The sequence below is a fragment of the Pyxicephalus adspersus genome, chromosome 4 (assembly GCF_032062135.1).
Source record: "Pyxicephalus adspersus chromosome 4, UCB_Pads_2.0, whole genome shotgun sequence".
Lineage (NCBI taxonomy): Eukaryota > Metazoa > Chordata > Amphibia > Anura > Pyxicephalidae > Pyxicephalus > Pyxicephalus adspersus.
The window spans coordinates 149,727,817-149,744,742 of NC_092861.1; the positions used below are offsets into that span (position 1 = coordinate 149,727,817).

General features: G+C 39.6%; 1 protein-coding gene across 1 annotated transcript; it reads left to right on the top strand.

Annotated features, from left to right (window-relative positions):
* The first annotated feature begins 196 nt into the window (after positions 1–196).
* PCARE (photoreceptor cilium actin regulator) lies at positions 197–15,581 on the top strand. The gene is made up of 2 exons (XM_072409972.1): positions 197–5,815; positions 13,956–15,581. Exons 1-2 carry the CDS (start codon positions 1,929–1,931, stop codon positions 14,077–14,079), a joined length of 4,011 nt encoding a protein of 1,336 aa, XP_072266073.1. The 5' UTR covers positions 197–1,928; the 3' UTR covers positions 14,080–15,581.
* The last annotated feature ends 1,345 nt before the right edge of the window (positions 15,582–16,926 follow it).

A 16,926-nucleotide genomic window follows, 5' to 3' on the forward strand; every position in this document is an offset into this window, starting at 1 on the left:
TGTATGTGAGGAGAATCACCTCAGAGGAGGATGAATAGAGGATGGCATGACAATATACATCATGTATGTGAGGAGAATCACCTCAGAGGAGGATGTATAGAGGAGGACATGACATGTATGACAATATACATCATGTATGTGAGGGGAATCACCTCAGAGGAGGATGAATAGAGGATGGCATGACAATATACATCATGTATGTGAGGAGAATCACCTCAGAGGAGCATGTATAGAGGAGGATATTATATGTATGACAATATCTATCATATATGTGAGGAGAATCACCTCAGAGGAGAACATAGGAGGTTGTATAAAGGAGGACATGACATATATGACAATATTATTTATGTATGTGAGGAAAATCACCTCAGAGGATGAAACAAGTGGAATTATGCCGAGTCTTAAAGTTAATTATTTTTGTGCTTTTGTTATGTTTTTTAGATGAGTGAATTATGTTGAAACTAGTTGTACTCTTCTTATCAGTAAACTAATGTCGGCTTCCCCCCTTTTTTGCCTTGAACCTCACCTTTTTTATTTATCTGTTCCCCTGACGTGACTATCCTGTTCTAAGAGAACCAAAAGGACATTTGTCATGTCTGCTAGTTGTCTGTAGTCATGTGATCATACACTGATCATGCCTTTGAACTGGTATATAAGCTGTGTGCAAACAATAAAGTTTTGAGAGCGATCTAACTACATGCTTGAGTTGCATGGGTTACTTGCTTCGCTGTTAACGGAATCCATCAAAGAGGGAGGGACAGCTGATTGGGGATCCGTAGGAGACCGCCTTAACAGGAGAGGACATAGGAGGCTGTATAGAGGAGGACATAAGATGTATGACAGTAAACACCATGTTTGTGATTAGAATCACCTCAGAGGACAACATGGGAGGAAATCATAAGTATATCAAGACCCATCTCGTATGTGAGGCAATTCACCTTAGAGTCATTTAGCCTACATTAATCAGCAATCTACAGATGCATACAATGATAATATTGATCTGAAGTCACATGCTGACTCAGTATGCTGACTTTGGTCCTCATGTAAGAAGCTAAAAGATTCAAAAAGTAGCATATGTGCTTGGAATTTTAAAAAATTGTACTGAATGGATGGGGATGGGGTTATATATATGAGGTCTTATTATAAAGCAGGGAATCTGACATTCACTGAAATATTATTTACTTCCAGTAAAACACAATGAAGATTCTCCTCCAGGGAATGTTTCAGTAAATGTCAGATTCTCTCTATTATAAATAGACCCACATATTGTAAATTTATTAAGAGAAAGAAGTTTTTCCCCTTCTTTTGTTTGTAAATTACATTTATAATATAAAAGCATGTAAGTCTCTGTACTGTTGTTTATTATATACAGCTCAAATATCAATTACAAATTGTACAAACTGCCATTTTAAAAGCCTTTAGTTGATTCTTTTGTGCCAAATAAGCAAATAAATATGTTTTATGAGCATCATTTTCTTTATTGTATGTGTTTTACAACAAGCGAAAATGTTTTTATTAGATGAAAGATTTATTTTTCCTTTGAAGTGAAGAAACGACAGACTCCTTAAGGGATTTTTTCCAGCAACAAACTTGTGACATGTACTGGAATCCTCTACGTGTCAGTTTGTTTCCTCCAATTAAATATTGCTGTCCATCGGATAAAGTATGGTTAATCTAGTAAGCTGTAAATCCTATTTGCACTTGACATCTGTCACTGGATGGGAGAAACAGATAGAGCTTACAATCGGTATCCCATGGAGCTGCTATGCTGACTTGCAACTGCTGAACGCAATCTTGAATTGCAATATAATCATCATTCTAAAGAAAAAAGATTTTTATGTACTGGACTAGAGGATTACGACAATGATGGAACTCCGAGAGACAACAGAATGACTTGTTTGATGAACTTGTGCTTTTAGAGTCGTACCATGGGTTGCGCACCATCTCACAATGGGATCATTCAAATTCTAGCAAAAAATGCAGCTAAACCTTTGACGAAAAACAAATCTATACTTACCCCTGAAGAAGATACTAATGGAATTACAGTTCCTTTGGCCAGCAGTAAACATCCAAGCTGCCAAAACCTCAATGATGAAACTAAACGGAAAACTAGATCAAAGGAGTCTGAATGTGAAATTAATTATTCAGAAAAAGGTTTTTCTGATGCCAGTGGTGGGTTGTCCAGGAGTGGGTCTTTTTCAGAAGACCAAAGGAAACATGAAGCTCACGGGACAGCTGATGAAGGAATGGTCAATCTGACATACCAAAAGAGAAGAACTACAAGGAAATACAGTTCAACCTGTTCAGAGCAAGAACTGTCACAAGACCCACAACGAGATGGCAATCCAAGGAGAGGCAGGAAATTAAAAAGTCGTAAGTCTGGTAAACACAGACGAAATGCAAAACAGGGACAAATAGTTTTTCTTGAAACAGAAAAGAAGGTGGACTTTCCAGAACTGCTGGTTAAGGCTCACCAGGATGCTTATGCATTCTTGAATCCTAATCTGTCAAAATATGAGGGAGTCATTTCCATGGTAAATCAGGCAACCCAAACCCAGCTTATTATGCAGCAGATGACTAGTTTCATGACACTTAGATTTGATGAAATTAATCAGTGTTTAGGAGAAATTGCTGACGATGGAGAAAAACTTTTGAAAGCTGTGGAAGGCAACCTTACCTGGCCATGTGAAAAAGACAACCTTTCAGAACATCCAGACTTACTGCAACAGTTGTTACAATATACGGTAAACAGAATGCAGTCTTTAAATTGCACTGTGTCATCACTAACCACTAATGCCTTGCAAGAAACTTGTAGTTTTTTACAGTCGGCTGTCAATAGTTTTCAGGAAAAACTAAAGAAAAAGGAACATCATGATAAACGTCTGCTGAAGGTGATTAAAGCTCTCGAGGACTCTGCAGCTGGTTCCACACAGCCCCAGCCAAATGATTTGACTCTTTATTCTGAGGACAGTGGAATTGGTGACAGTGAATCCATCAGAGGATACAAATCTCCAGAAAAAATGGAAAGAAAAGCAAGCACTGACATATCTGGACATATAAGTTTAAAACAAGGTGAAGAAATCATATCAAAGGAAGGGTTAACCTGTGGAACCAACATGGTAAATTCTACTGCAGACTTTAATAGTGGGTCTGACAAGGTTGCTGAAATATCTCAAAAACAAGTAGATAATCCAAAAGTTTGTAGGCAAATCAGCATAACTAGTAATATTTCAGAGAGCTCACTTGGAACCTGTGCAACTCTAGAACAAGATAGTGTTCAGGATCCAGAGGATTCAAGCAGCAGTGATGACAGCTATGAAGAAAGTGATGATAACAAAAGTTTATCAAGTCAGGTTACCTTACCGCAAAGGCCTGTAACCTCTCCAGCAAGAACATGTTCCTATAAACACTTATCTAAATGGATAGAAAACCCAGAAAATGAGGAAATGACATTGAAAATGAAAGAAGCTATAAGTGAAAAAATCAAGTTTGTGCCTGGCATATCAAGCAGTGATGTGTGGACTAGAGAAGAAGTATGTCTAGAAGTGTTACGGCCTAGTACAGCAGATGGAAGCAACAGGAGAACTGCTAGGCACAGAAGGTCTAGGTCTGCAGAATCACTTAAAAGCCAAAGTGAAGATCCTACTCTCTTGGAACTTCAAAGGACTCAAAAAGAACTTACCAAAAAGTTAGAACAACTGTATTTATCAAATGGAACTAGAAGCAAAGAAACACCACAAAACTGTAGTAGTAAATCTTTTGTGCATGCAGGCTGCATTAGTGCAAGTGCTGCTCCAACTAACAAACTAAAGGCCTGTCTTGATAAAGGATTTAATATATTGCCTAGTCAAGAAATGTTTCCAGTAAGAAAACCTAAAATGAATGTACCAAAGGACCCAAATGCAAATCATGATAATCCTCTAGTAAGTACAAAGTTACCTAAGGAAGATGAAAAGATTGTAGACAACCCTGCTTTAGCAGAACAAAAGCTGGAGAGTATTATTTCTCCAAGACAGTCTGTGCGCAAACTCATTCAAGCATTTAGCCCAGAAGAGAATTTAATCAAAAACCTAAATAGGAAAACATTGGGACCACTTAAATGTGTTCGAAAGGTTGGAGTGCCTGTCCTACCACCCACTATTCCTGCCTGTAAAGGACTGCAAGTTTTAGATAACAATAATGATAATTTGTCAAAAGCTGATAGGATTTATATCAATGCAAGTGCAAACCTCGTAACCAACATATGTGTCACTTCATCTTCAGCATCCCAGGATTTTAACATGACTTACACAAATGAATTTGGGATTGAAGATCCAGAGAACCTGCCTCCTCCCCCTCTTGAAATACTGATGGATGACTCCTTCAGTTTACTTCCGTGTGATGGCCCTTACCATAACAGCTTACCTAGTGCAATCAAGAATGCACCCACAACCTCAAAAATTAAAACATCTATTAACATAAAGGACTTGTTGCCAAACAAAAATAGTACTGAAACCTATATGCCCACTGTTCGGACTTCTGGAAAAAAAGAACCAGTCATTGAACTTAGAAAATTATCTTTACAGTCTGGTCAACACAACAGAGAAAAAGATCCAGTACTTGACCCTATGAGAAAAAATGAAATCGAAGTTGCACATTTATACAAGCAGTCACATAAAATAATTCCTTTACAAAACCCGGGTGATGCTGATACATTAAAGTCCATCCCTCATATTGATTCGGCTGATCAGAGCACTCCTTTGTCTTTACCTAAGCAAAAGCAATGTTCTCCTACATTACAGAGGAGTGAAAAAAGTCAAGTAACATTAAGAAGAACTTCCCCAACAAGAGCAACAGCCTGTTCCCCACCAACAGAGAGAAAAATTTCAAATCCTCCAACAGGAAGAGCTATAGTTAAAACTCGCTCACAGGCACAACCTAGTCCTCCTCCAGTTCAGAAAGGCAGCAGTCCTTCATGTTCCTTTAGAGTACCAAGCCCTCCAAATCAATCCAAGCTGTCTAGTCCTCCAACCCTATGTAAGTTAACAAGCCCTCCAAATCAATCCAAGCTGTCTAGTCCTCCAACCTTACGTAAGTTACCAAGCCCTCCACAAATACGGAGACAACAAAGTCCACCAAGTCATCAAAGCCTGCCAAGCCCTCCTCAAATACGAAGACAACAAAGTCCACCAAGTCATCAGAGGCTGCCAAGCCCTCCTCAAATACGAAGACAACAAAGTCCACCAAGTCATCAAAGGATGCCAAGCCCTGCTCAGATACGAAGACAACAAAGTCCACCAAGTCAGCATAGGCTGCCAAGTCCCCCTCAATCACAAAAACAGCAAAGTTCACCCCCTCTAACACGAAAGAAGCAAAGCCCACCAAGCCAACGTAGAGCGTTTAGCCCACCGAGCAGTCGACGTGAACATAGTCCTCCTGCACATTTCACACCTTCCCCACCACTTTCTCCATCTTTTACTCATAGGGGGTTAAGACGAAACTCTGATGAACCACAGGCTTCCCCAAAAATGATTGGCAATGCACAATCAATATTTTGCCCATCATCTACATCCTTATTTGAAGCAAAACCTGCCTCTCCACCATGCATAAATAATTTAGGTGAGTCTGCACCTAACCAAGCCTCAGTTTCTGTACTGAAACACAGTTTATCGGGACGCCAATATGATGACCAGCACAGAAGGCTTGCAACAAGTGCTGCAAATCCTCAACCTTTTGTTCGAAGATGTTACTCAGACCGTAGGCCAAGAGTCCAACTACGTCTTCCAACATCAGCCTCTACTTCTGTACTCAGTGAACCTGCTCTTCACCAAATTGGGTAAGAAATGCTTGTCTATAGTTATGTAATTTTCTACTGTGCTAGTTAGTTTTGTTCTGTCTCAGAAACCCCTGTTTACCTGACAATGATAACATGCTGCCTGCCCTAAGGTCACAACATTTATTGTCCATTTATCTGTCTAGGGTTAGTGTTGTCACTAGGAAAAATCTTTCTCTCATCCACATTACAAGTAGAATTGTTTGGTAATCTTCAGACAATAGCTTGGAAAGCTGATAACATGGTTTGGCATTTAATTATAGTGTTCAATGTTACAATAGCACTGGATTTCTAGGAAGATCAACAAATGTATTTCTTTTCTTGCAGAAAAAAAGAAAAATAATGCAGCCACCACATTAAACAACTATTAGGCTGTAATAATAATAGGCTCCATTAGAATCTCCCAAGGGTGGAATATTGTTTTGTTCTTTTAAAATGATGTCTACCTGTAAAGATCTGAAAAGCAAGTTTCTGATGATGCATAACCTTAGGGTGTATCCAAAGTTTGAGATTCAAAGATCCCCTGTACATTGATACATGTTAAAGTTACATATTTAGTCACCTGGAAAAAAGACACAAAAGCCCAACAAGTTCAACCACTAGGTCAATAAACATACTAGAAACCAGCATATTCTAGACAGAAACTATTATGCATGGTTAATCAATAGGAAGGCAAAACAATATAAACCATGATTCAATTTACTCCAATGGGAGAAAAAAAAATCTTTATGATTCCCTATGGCAGTCAGATGTTCCCTGGGTCAACAGTCTCTGATTTCAGTTCTTTTAAAATTTAATCCCCAGTTATATTCTGGGTATATTCTGTGCATCTAGAAATGCATCCATCTTTTTCTTAAACAATCTATAGAACCTGCTCAAACTACTTCCCTGGGAAGTTTAATCCACATTTTCACGGGCCTTACTGTCAAGAATCCATACCTTATGGGGAGATTAAACTGCTTTTCCTCCAGACCCCCCCCCCCCTTCTCGTCCTTTGTAATGACCTGAAAGTGAAAAATTGGAAAGAGAATTCTCTATATGGACCATTTATATATTTATACCAGGTGATCATATTCCTCCTAAACATCTATTCTCAAGGGAGAATAGATTCAGTTCAGCTAATCTCTCCTTATAGCTGAGCTCCTCCATTCCTTTAGTAGTTTAGTTGCCCTTTTCTGCACTCTCTCAAATTCCAAAATATTCTTTTTGTGTACTGGTGTCCAAAATCTGGACTGCATATGTGGTCTGACCAATGCTTTGTACAGGGGCAGGATTATGTCTCCATCTCTGCAGTCTTTTCCTCTTTTAATACAAGAAAGTACTTTACTAGCTTTAGATATTGCAGCTTGGCATTGCATGCTGTTATGAGGTCTATGATCTACCAGAACCCCCAGATCCTTTTCTATTTCTGACTCCCCCAAATGTATTCCTCCTAGACAATATGAAGCATGCATGTTGTTAGCCCCAAGTGCAGAACTTTACATTTATCTAAATTTATTTAAATGTCATTTGCCACTAGGCTGCCCAATCAAACATTACATTGAGGTCTGTAGATTATAGGCATCCTGTATGGGCCTAATTCCATTACATAGTTTGGTGTCATCTACAAACACAGAAATGGTACTCCCAAACTCTATATTATTTTTAAAGATGTTAAACAGTAAAGGTCCCAACACTGAACCCTGGGTTACACTACTATTAACCTTAGTCCATTCAGAGTATGAATCATTAATCACTACTCTCTGGATGCGGTCCCTAAGCCAGTTGTCTATCCATTTGCAGATTGACTTTTCTAAACCTATAAACCCTAACTTTCACATTACCCATCTGTGGGATGCCAAATGCTTTTGCAAGTCTAAGTACACTATATCAACTTCTACTCCACTGTCTACCTGATTACTTACTTCTTCATAAAAAGTTAAAATTGTTTGACAACTTTGTTTTTCCTTGAATCCATGCTATCATTTATAATATTTTCTAGTAAAACCTGTTTTATGTGACTCTATCAAACTCATTGCACCTACAGAAGTTAAACTTTCAGGTCTGTAGTTATTTGGTAAAGATTTTTCTCCCTTTTTTCCATGTAATAGGCTGCCATGTCTGAAACTTCTAGTAGCTTGTCTGTGTTAATGATCTCAAGATAATATACTTTTGGAGTCACTGACCAGAAACAAGTATGCAGATTGGGAGTTTGCGTTTATTGTAACAATCTGCTAACCATCATTGTTTGTAGTATAAATTCTACACCTTGATCATATAAGGCCTGCAACAATGTTAGGAACTGAGTATGTAATGGGGTGTAGATGTTCATTGATAGGAAAAGGAAGGCAAGGAGGCAATTGTAACCATGTGGTGCATGGAGTGGGCTTGGTTAAATTGCTCTGAACATTGAACATGGCATGAGCCTACATATTGGGCCTGATTATTTAAAGCTGTCCAAGACTGGATAAGACTATCATGGAAGAACCTGGGTGATTCAGAAAAAATGGAACAAATTTCCTACAATCATTTGCTAATATTTGGCAAATGTTTTTAATTCTGGACCAAACACATTCTATGTTAGCTGGATCACCCATGATAGTTCATCCTCTCCAGCTTTAAAATTTCAGGCCAATTGAACTTGCAGTAGGCTGCAGTTGTTCCCAAAAATACTCCATAATTATCTAGCTGTAGTTAGTTACATGCAAATAGCATTGCTCATATAATGTTAAAGACATTTTGCAAATGCTGATGAGGCGGTTTGGAGAGCTGCAAAACGTTGTCAACATTACAAGAACAAGTCCAGTTCAATGTGACTAACTTCTACTAGATAATCAATGAGAACCATCACAGACACATAATTATTGTGCTACGAGAGCCTTACATAATGTGTGAAGAGTTGGTAAGCAAATAGAAGGATCAAAACACAAAAAAAATTAAAAAAAAAAGATAGATCAAGAATTTTCCACTGAAAGAAACAAGGACAATATTTCCTGGAAATCAAGCATGAGAATTGTTGAAATAGACGTTTTGTATCGTCTCCGATATATAACAAGTTCTTCTGCTTACCGCCTCTACACACCCAGTAATTGAACAGTACATGGACTTTTGGCAATAAAACAACTGTGATTAGATTGATGCCTATGGATTAGGGGTTCTGCAAGTGTTGTCATGATAATCCTTTTAACTTTTCCCAATTTATTTCATCCTGTACAGCAGAGTGATACAATTAAGTAAATTGATAGAGTGACAAAAAAGTTAAACGTTATTAATGGCAGGCTCAGGGAGATGACTATTTTCACTCCTATTAAAGGACGGATAAAAAGTTCTTGAAAAAGAAAGCTGCTGACCATTTTTTCTGGAAGAAGGGTTTGGATTTTACTGACGTGAATTATTATTTCCAGTTATTTACGAAGTGTTATTTATCCTTGTCACTGTATTGTTTACAGCACGGAGTTCACTTTAAGCACCGCCAGTAATTTTGACAAACAACCCACGCATACCACTGTTGCTTTATCATGCAAATAAGCTGAAGAATACATTTGGCTCTGTCATTCCTCAATACCATTTAAGTACGTTTGTGAATCAAACTATAGGGTTGTGACAAACTTTATGTTACCTGGGCGTCTGCGCTGTAAAGATGAGCGACCATTTTATTGTTATGTTAATTTTTCTGAAAGTCAATCAGGAGATGGAGGGTTAGAGGTGGAAGGATGCACCTTGGTATGATGACTTAATCGCCTGGAAGATAAATATTATTATTAGAGTGTAAGCCGGTCAAAAACAAGAAGATGCTCTATGAAAGGGTGCTTAGATCAAAGTGAACGTGTAAGGACATTGGGCTTGATTTAATAAAGCTTTCCAAGGCTGGAGAGGATAAACTTTCATCAGTGAAGCTGGGTGATCCAGCAAACCCATTAATTCCAGGTTTGCTGGATCACCCAGCTCTTCTGATGAAAGTGTATCCTCTCTAGCCCTGTAGATCTTTAATAAATGAGGCCCAATATGACATGGCTGCTGGTTTAAATGTGAATTTTGTGCTAAAATTGGCATGTATAATGAAAAAAATAGTAAATATTTACTCCTTCCCCTAACTGTGTCACTGACCACTGCTGATCAAAAGAAACCACTAATTAAACCACTTCCAAAACTTAATGGGAGTGACAGTGTCTTGCTCCCTTCTACACTCAGTAGTTTCTCCTATTGGTCTCTATGTCACTACTAAACCATGTAATTATGTATCTTAAATCAAACTTATCACCACAAATTTTACCTAATATAAGATGGTACCATTTGTATAAAGCAAAAGTGTCCTCTTATTTTCCTAAGTAGTTTATTTTAAAAAAAAAAGAAAACTTTCTGACATACCAACCTCATGTATCCCAGAAGGCTTTGGGCTTCTCCTCCTGCGCAAGCCGAACTGTGGGTATGCACAGAAGGGGCTTTGTCTCGCAAAAAGAAAAAAGTGCATGGGTATTGAGATTGGCACTCTTTTTTTTTACATTTACAAGAGGATACATCACCCATTCTCACATCGCGCAGTGCAAGATTGGGTGACATAGGCAGAAGCTGGAAGACTAAAGCTACGTACACACGTCAGATTTTTATCGCCCGATAATCGGCATCGGCCAATTATCGGGCGAAAATCTGGCGTGTGTACATTCGGTGTCGTCCATCGTCCGGACGACCGACCTGCCGGATCCACGGACGATGGACGACAGCCGATCGTAATGAAAGTGAAGGGGAGAGCGCACAGCAGGGTGCCGCTCCGTCGCTCTCCCCCTCCCCTCTCCATAGAGCATGAACGGTGCTGTATGTACAGCACCGTTCATGCATCGTGCACTCCCTTGTCGTTGGAAAGGATCGTGAAAGATCCTTTCCAACGACAAAAATTGGAAGTGTGTACGCAGCTTAAGGAAGCCAGTGGCCATGCCCGGTGGTCTCTCTGCACTGGGACAAAGAAAGAATCCAGGATGGTGTGGAACTGAATGGAAACCAGGTGTGGAGGGATCCAGGGCTCCATGGAAGTAGGCTTGTTTGAGCTGACAACTCTGTCTCTGCTGCAATGAAATTCCAACCAATGTTTTCAGCCCTGGCTGAGCCCACCACCACTGCCAATTTCAAGATACCTCTTTATGTTATTAGGAACAACACTGCATAGAATTTCACTGCAAAGGAAGTTAGCAGCTCATTTGATTTTTATAGAGGAATTTGCAGCATTTTAAAAGAGATTACAATTGGTGGAATTATACAGAGATCTACTACACATACTCATTTCTTATTCTGCCCGTACATATTCATCACCAGGAGAAAATCAAAAAATGCTAAACTTTAGGAATGCAAAATAAATACTTAACATAATATTTAGTTTCAAAACTTTTTTGTATCCAGCAATGTTTCAATGCACAGCCCATGGTCAACATGCAATCAACTAGCTCCGTGTACAGGCTGGGTTCCCCACCTGTTGGGCATCAGAGAAAGCTGCCAATGTGCCCCCCTCACATTTGTCTGGCCACATTCTTTGCAAAATGCTGGCAACAGCCCCTCATGTGCCAACTGCAGAGGCTGTGCTGATACATTCAGATGCTATTTAAAATGAATGCATATTGCATAAATGGGAGATCACACTGTCAGAATCTGCAATTACACATGATGTGTACTGCAAAAAAAAAGCAGGACCAAAATTGTTAGTCACTGAGGTACATTACACTGCATTTATTTAATTGCCCAAAATGATGCAGCTCAATGTACAAAAGTGTTTTGCCACTGTGCTGCCCTTTGGATGTGTTGAGGGCCACTTTTGATGGTCTCTGTAATTATGCAGTTCATCCACCATTTGGTTTATAGAAATGACAGCATTGCTGTGTAGCATTTCAGTTATGATCAATGCGTTTTCTTCCTTAGATTTTGTTTTTTAGTGATGGGTGTAGGGCGTTCCTTGTAACGAAGTTGCACTGGCCTCTCCCTGTAAATGTTTATTTGTTCTTTGTGATGAAAAGCAGGGCTTATTCCTGGAGAAAAGCTGGTGTTGTTTTTGCATTAAAATGTTGCTGGATCCTTGCTGTGCACCACTCCCCACTTTACAGTGGCTTGTTCAAACTTGTGATGAAGGATCCTATTCTCTGCCAGAGACAACACCTCTTTTAAATAGAATTAATATTGTATTATCTGTTCATAAGCTGAAGAAATACATTTCAATAGGGTTTATGAGAATAATTGAAAATATTCAGTGATGTCATGTTTCTCATTGTTTATGTAGCAGTTTTAGGCTTAGATGTCTGATACTAAGTTAAAATCAATGTGGTTCACATTACTAAGGTAGGTACTATTGTACCTTGCACTGATCCAGGGGGGAGCAGATGAAACCATAGCAGGTGGAGGGGGACCAGCCATTCGGTCCTGCAGGAACTTTTGGCTACTGTTGGGCCTTAATCCACCCCTGTACATACCCATTTCATGTTGACCCTATACTAAAATGGAAGGTTTGCTTAAGCTTTTTTGGACCCCCACCCTATTCTCAAATCCCTCTTATATAATATTATAGGTAGGTAAAGGGTAAAAGGTAAAGTTAGATTTTTACTTAGCTAACCCCAGCCTCCTCATCATTAGGCATGATGACCTTTCGAGTGGAGTCTAAGGGCACGTACCCACGTCAGATGATTCTTGTCTGATAATCGCCCCAGGGCTGATATCGGACGAGAATCTAGCATGTGTACAGTGCTCATCATTCATGGACCCTTCTTGGAGGATCCACGAACAAGGAACAATCCAAAATTAAAGTGACGGGGAGAGAGCCACTCTGTTGTTCACCCCCTCCCCTCTCCATAGAGCAGAACAGTGCTGTATGCACAGAGCTTGTTCATGCATCATTCAGTCTTTTGTTGTTGGAAAGGATCGCGAAAGATCCTTTCCAACGGCAATTATTGCATGAAGCATGCTGATAGGAGGAGAAAACAGAACAGCAGGGAAATTAGCTCATAAATGTCCAATCACATGCTGGGTCAGGTCCAAGACAAGCTGGGCTCAGAAGCAGTGGGTTGAATGATCCTGGGCATCAGATTGAGGGCCTTGTGGTGCCAAAAAAGTACTATAAGGAAGAACTCATAAAACTTATTTTTTTCCCTGTTATTTTCAATTAAAGTTCTGCTTAAAGTTCTTTTGTTGATCTTGAATATTTTCTTAAATTCCAGCAAAGATGTACAGTAATTGTAGTAGGGTTTCAGTGTTGTAGATAATAGATAAATACAAGATTGTGCTGGTTGCTGTAGTAAAAGGAAACAATAATCAGCCATAGGTACAAAATAAATTATAACTGGGTTAACAGCAGGTATATAAAACACAAATAGTATTTTGAGAATCAGCTCCACCTAACATACCCAGAGACAGCTAGAAATAATGCGCACACAAGGCATTCTAGGAGTAAACATGCAAATCTCCTTAATTGTCCCCTGGAGCTATGAGTAAGTATGGTAGCCCAGCTGCAGAGATAGATAGATAGATAGATAGATAGATAGATAGATAGATAGATAGATAGATAGATAGATAGATAGATAGATAGATAGATAGATAGATAGATAGATAGATAGATAGATAGATAGATGTCACCCTTACAGATAGCCAAAAAGATCACTGGTGTCAATTAAACTGACTTGAGAGGTCCAAATTGCTCAAGGAACCCCTAGTAACCTCTGGAGGTACCCTAATTAAAAAACTCTGCTTTGAGATAATTTTCAAAAAATGTTCCAAAAATACCAAAATCTAGGGAGGCTAGTTATGCAAATAGTGTCTACAAATCTGGAGTTGGTGCTTGGACCCACCCACTACCATTTCCACAATTTAGTATTTTTGTCTTTATTGTCATGTATGGCATAACTGTCGAATAGTTTTGAGGAGTAGGATGGGATTGAAAAACTCCAACTTGTGCCTTGAAGATCCAGTTTACATAATTGAGGAGAACAGGTTCACACACATATTTACATCCATTTGCTTGAATGTATTTTGTGCTCCAACAAAGGAATGTTTTTGCTGAAGACCCATTATTGTAGCCTCCTGGAGATTACCAGTGTCCCAATATATGTCTAATAATGCGATTAGCGCAGCAAGCTTAGCATAATAAAGTCATTTCTCGTTAGTGTCTCTCCATAAGCCTCTTTTCTCATTTCAGGCCTGACGAATCTACACGGAAAGACAGCCAATCATGGACCAGTTCAGGCTTAACAGATCTCAAAACTTCCAGCCAGATATCCTCCCAATCAGAGCTGTGCGTGGTGGGACAAGGCCTTCAGTGATGCAGTTATCATTTACTGCTTCCAACAACAAGAAAACAACAAAAAAAAACATCAATGAATCATAGATATCTGATTTCAGGCAAGAAAAGCCATGTTATTGTAATCTGGTAGATTTGGATAGTTCTTTTTTGGGTCACATGATTGTCTTTCATGCTCCTTGCACTAATATATAAATATATATATATATATATATATATATATATATATATATATATATATATAGTGAGGGAAAGAAGTATTTGATCCCCTACTGATTTTGTATGCCCTTTGACAAAGAAATGACCAGTCTATAATTGTAATGGTAGGTTTATTGTAGCTGTGAGACAGAATAACAAAAGAACCCTCAAAAACCCAGTGCTCAAAAGTCAGAGCTTGATGTGCATTGTAATGAGTGAAATAAGTATACGATCCTCTATCAACCAGCAAGATTTCAGGCTCCCAGGTGTCTTCCCAGGTAACGAGCAGAGATTAGGAGCACCCCCTGTAAAGCTATGTACACACATCCAGCTGTTCTCGCCTGATAATAAGCTCAGGGCCGATATCGGGCGAGAATCTGGGGTGTGTACAGCGCCAGTTGTCCATCGACCGAACTACTGTCCGAGCGATGGACGACTAACAATCCTAATTCAAGGGAAGGGGGAGAGTGCACAGCGGTGTGCCTACATGGGGGGAACTTGTCAATGATCTCAGGGCAGCTGGGACCATAGTCACCAAGAAATTAATTGGTAACACTATGCCGTGAAGGCCTGAAATCATTCAGAGCCCGCAAGGTCCCTCTGCTCAAGATAGCACATGTAAAGGCACGTCTGCAGTTTGCCAATGAATATCTGAATGATCCAGAGGAGAACTGGGTGAAAGTGTTGTGGTCAGATGAGACCAAAATTGAGCTCTTTAGCATCAACTCAACTCAGGTGGAGGAATGCTGCCTATGACCCCAAGAACACCATCCCCACTGTCAAACATGAAGGTGGACACATTATACGATGGGAGGGTTTTTATGAAGGGGACAGGACACCTTCATTGCATCGAAGGGACGGGGCCTCGTACCGTCAAATCTTGGGTGAACACCTCCTTCCCTCAGCCAGGGCATTGAAAATGGGTGGGTATTCCGGCATGACAATGACCCAAAACACACGGCCAAGGCAACAAAGGAGTGGCTCAAGAAGAAGCACAGGAGTGGCCTAGCCAGTCTCCAGACTGGTTGATAGGGGATCAAATATTTATTTCACTCATTACAATGCACATCAAGCTCTAACTTTTGAGCACCTAAAACAATTTAAAACAGCTATGTAAAACAACTGACAATCAAGCAAACACAGTCAAACCGACACAACTCCCAAATGCACAATATCAGAGTCCTGTTTTTTCTAACTCCACTTGTTTCACCAGCCAAGTGTGAGCAAGCTCAAGGTGAGTCCGCCAGGAACTTAAATCACCTGTGAAGCCTTGACCACTCTCCCTGAGAGGTCAGCAAGGAAAAAAAAAGCTATTTAAAACAAAAACTGACAATCAAGCAAACACAACCCAACAGTCAAACAGACACAACTCCCAAATGCACAATACCAGAGTTCTGTTTATTCTAACTCCAGTTGATTATCAATCCACTTCTTTCACCAGCCAAGTGTGTGCACAGAATGTTACTGACTACTCTACTCTATATATACGGTATATTGCCAGTGCAACTAGTATTAACACCTGGTCTTTGATATCAGAGCAGATGAATGACCTTACCAGTGTGCTTTTGCTCCTTCATTGTCCAATTACCACACTGGGTTGTGTCCTGGTTCTGCTGTATTGTTGTTGTTGCAGTGGAGATTCCAGATTTGGTTGTGCTTTCTACCAACGGTGCCTAAAACACAAGACTAGCTGCAGAAAATTAGGAATACAGCCCATGTGTTCCAAGTGTTTGAAGTGTAGGTGTATGTGCCTGCCTGGAATTCAGTTTTTACTATCAAAGTCTACATTCAGTGGGTCCATTTCCAAATATTGTTTATGACGGCACTGATGGGCTGAATTATTAACACACCTGTTAAATCTAAACTATTGTCATTCTGTAAAAGCAAAGGGAATTTAAAGATATGGAGTTAAACCCCAGCAGGTGGTTGGAGCTCAGAACTGCACCCATTGGCACAGTTGGTATAGGGTAGGACGAACTGGCAAAATGCCCAAAACCTCAATTTTTCCAGGGTCCTAACGAACAGAATAGCACAGGTGCTGAGAGCTTGAATGTGAAGTATTTGGGGTCCCCACTTGGACCTAGTAACCCATTTTGTCTAAAATTGCACCTACTCAATGGCATCTGCCCAAAATTGGTATTGGTTTTGGGTGAACCACTTCAAACTATCTCCACTGCACACCATTTACCCAGTCTGTGAATGAGGTGTCTTCTATGTTTAAGTGCTTTAACTGGGAATATTCCCTTTATTTTCACTATATAATAGACTAGGGTTTTGTACCACACAACTTTAACATTATTGTTTTTTAATAGTTGTATTATAAAAATGTTTTTTTTTGCCAAATAAAAATTTCCATTCTCCAAACATTTGTCTGTTTTAGGCAATTTGCATCGACTGTTCAGGGCAGTAATATATGAAACAGCTAAATGTTACTGACTACTCTACTTTCACCCAAATGTCTAGGGAAGGGGGGTATAGCCGAACTCCAGAGAAATGTGGAGGTTACCCTTGCTTGATCATTTTAGTCAACAGCAGCCATCAGAAATTTCTGTGCGCTGTGCTTGGTAAACTTCCTGGGGTCCCTTACCCATGTCTAAAGGTTCCAGCTTTGCAAAAGTCAAATACTATTGGAGCCCAGTACAGAATTACCCCTACCGTGTTGCCCCGATTA

Bases quoted from the DNA above. Each gene is read 5' to 3' on its own strand.
- PCARE (XM_072409972.1), top strand. From the start codon at position 1,929: ATGGGTTGCGCACCATCTCACAATGGGATCATTCAAATTCTAGCAAAA. The intron at 5,816-13,955 runs GTAAGAAATGCT...TTCTCATTTCAG, and splicing joins CCTGCTCTTCACCAAATTGG to GCCTGACGAATCTACACGGA.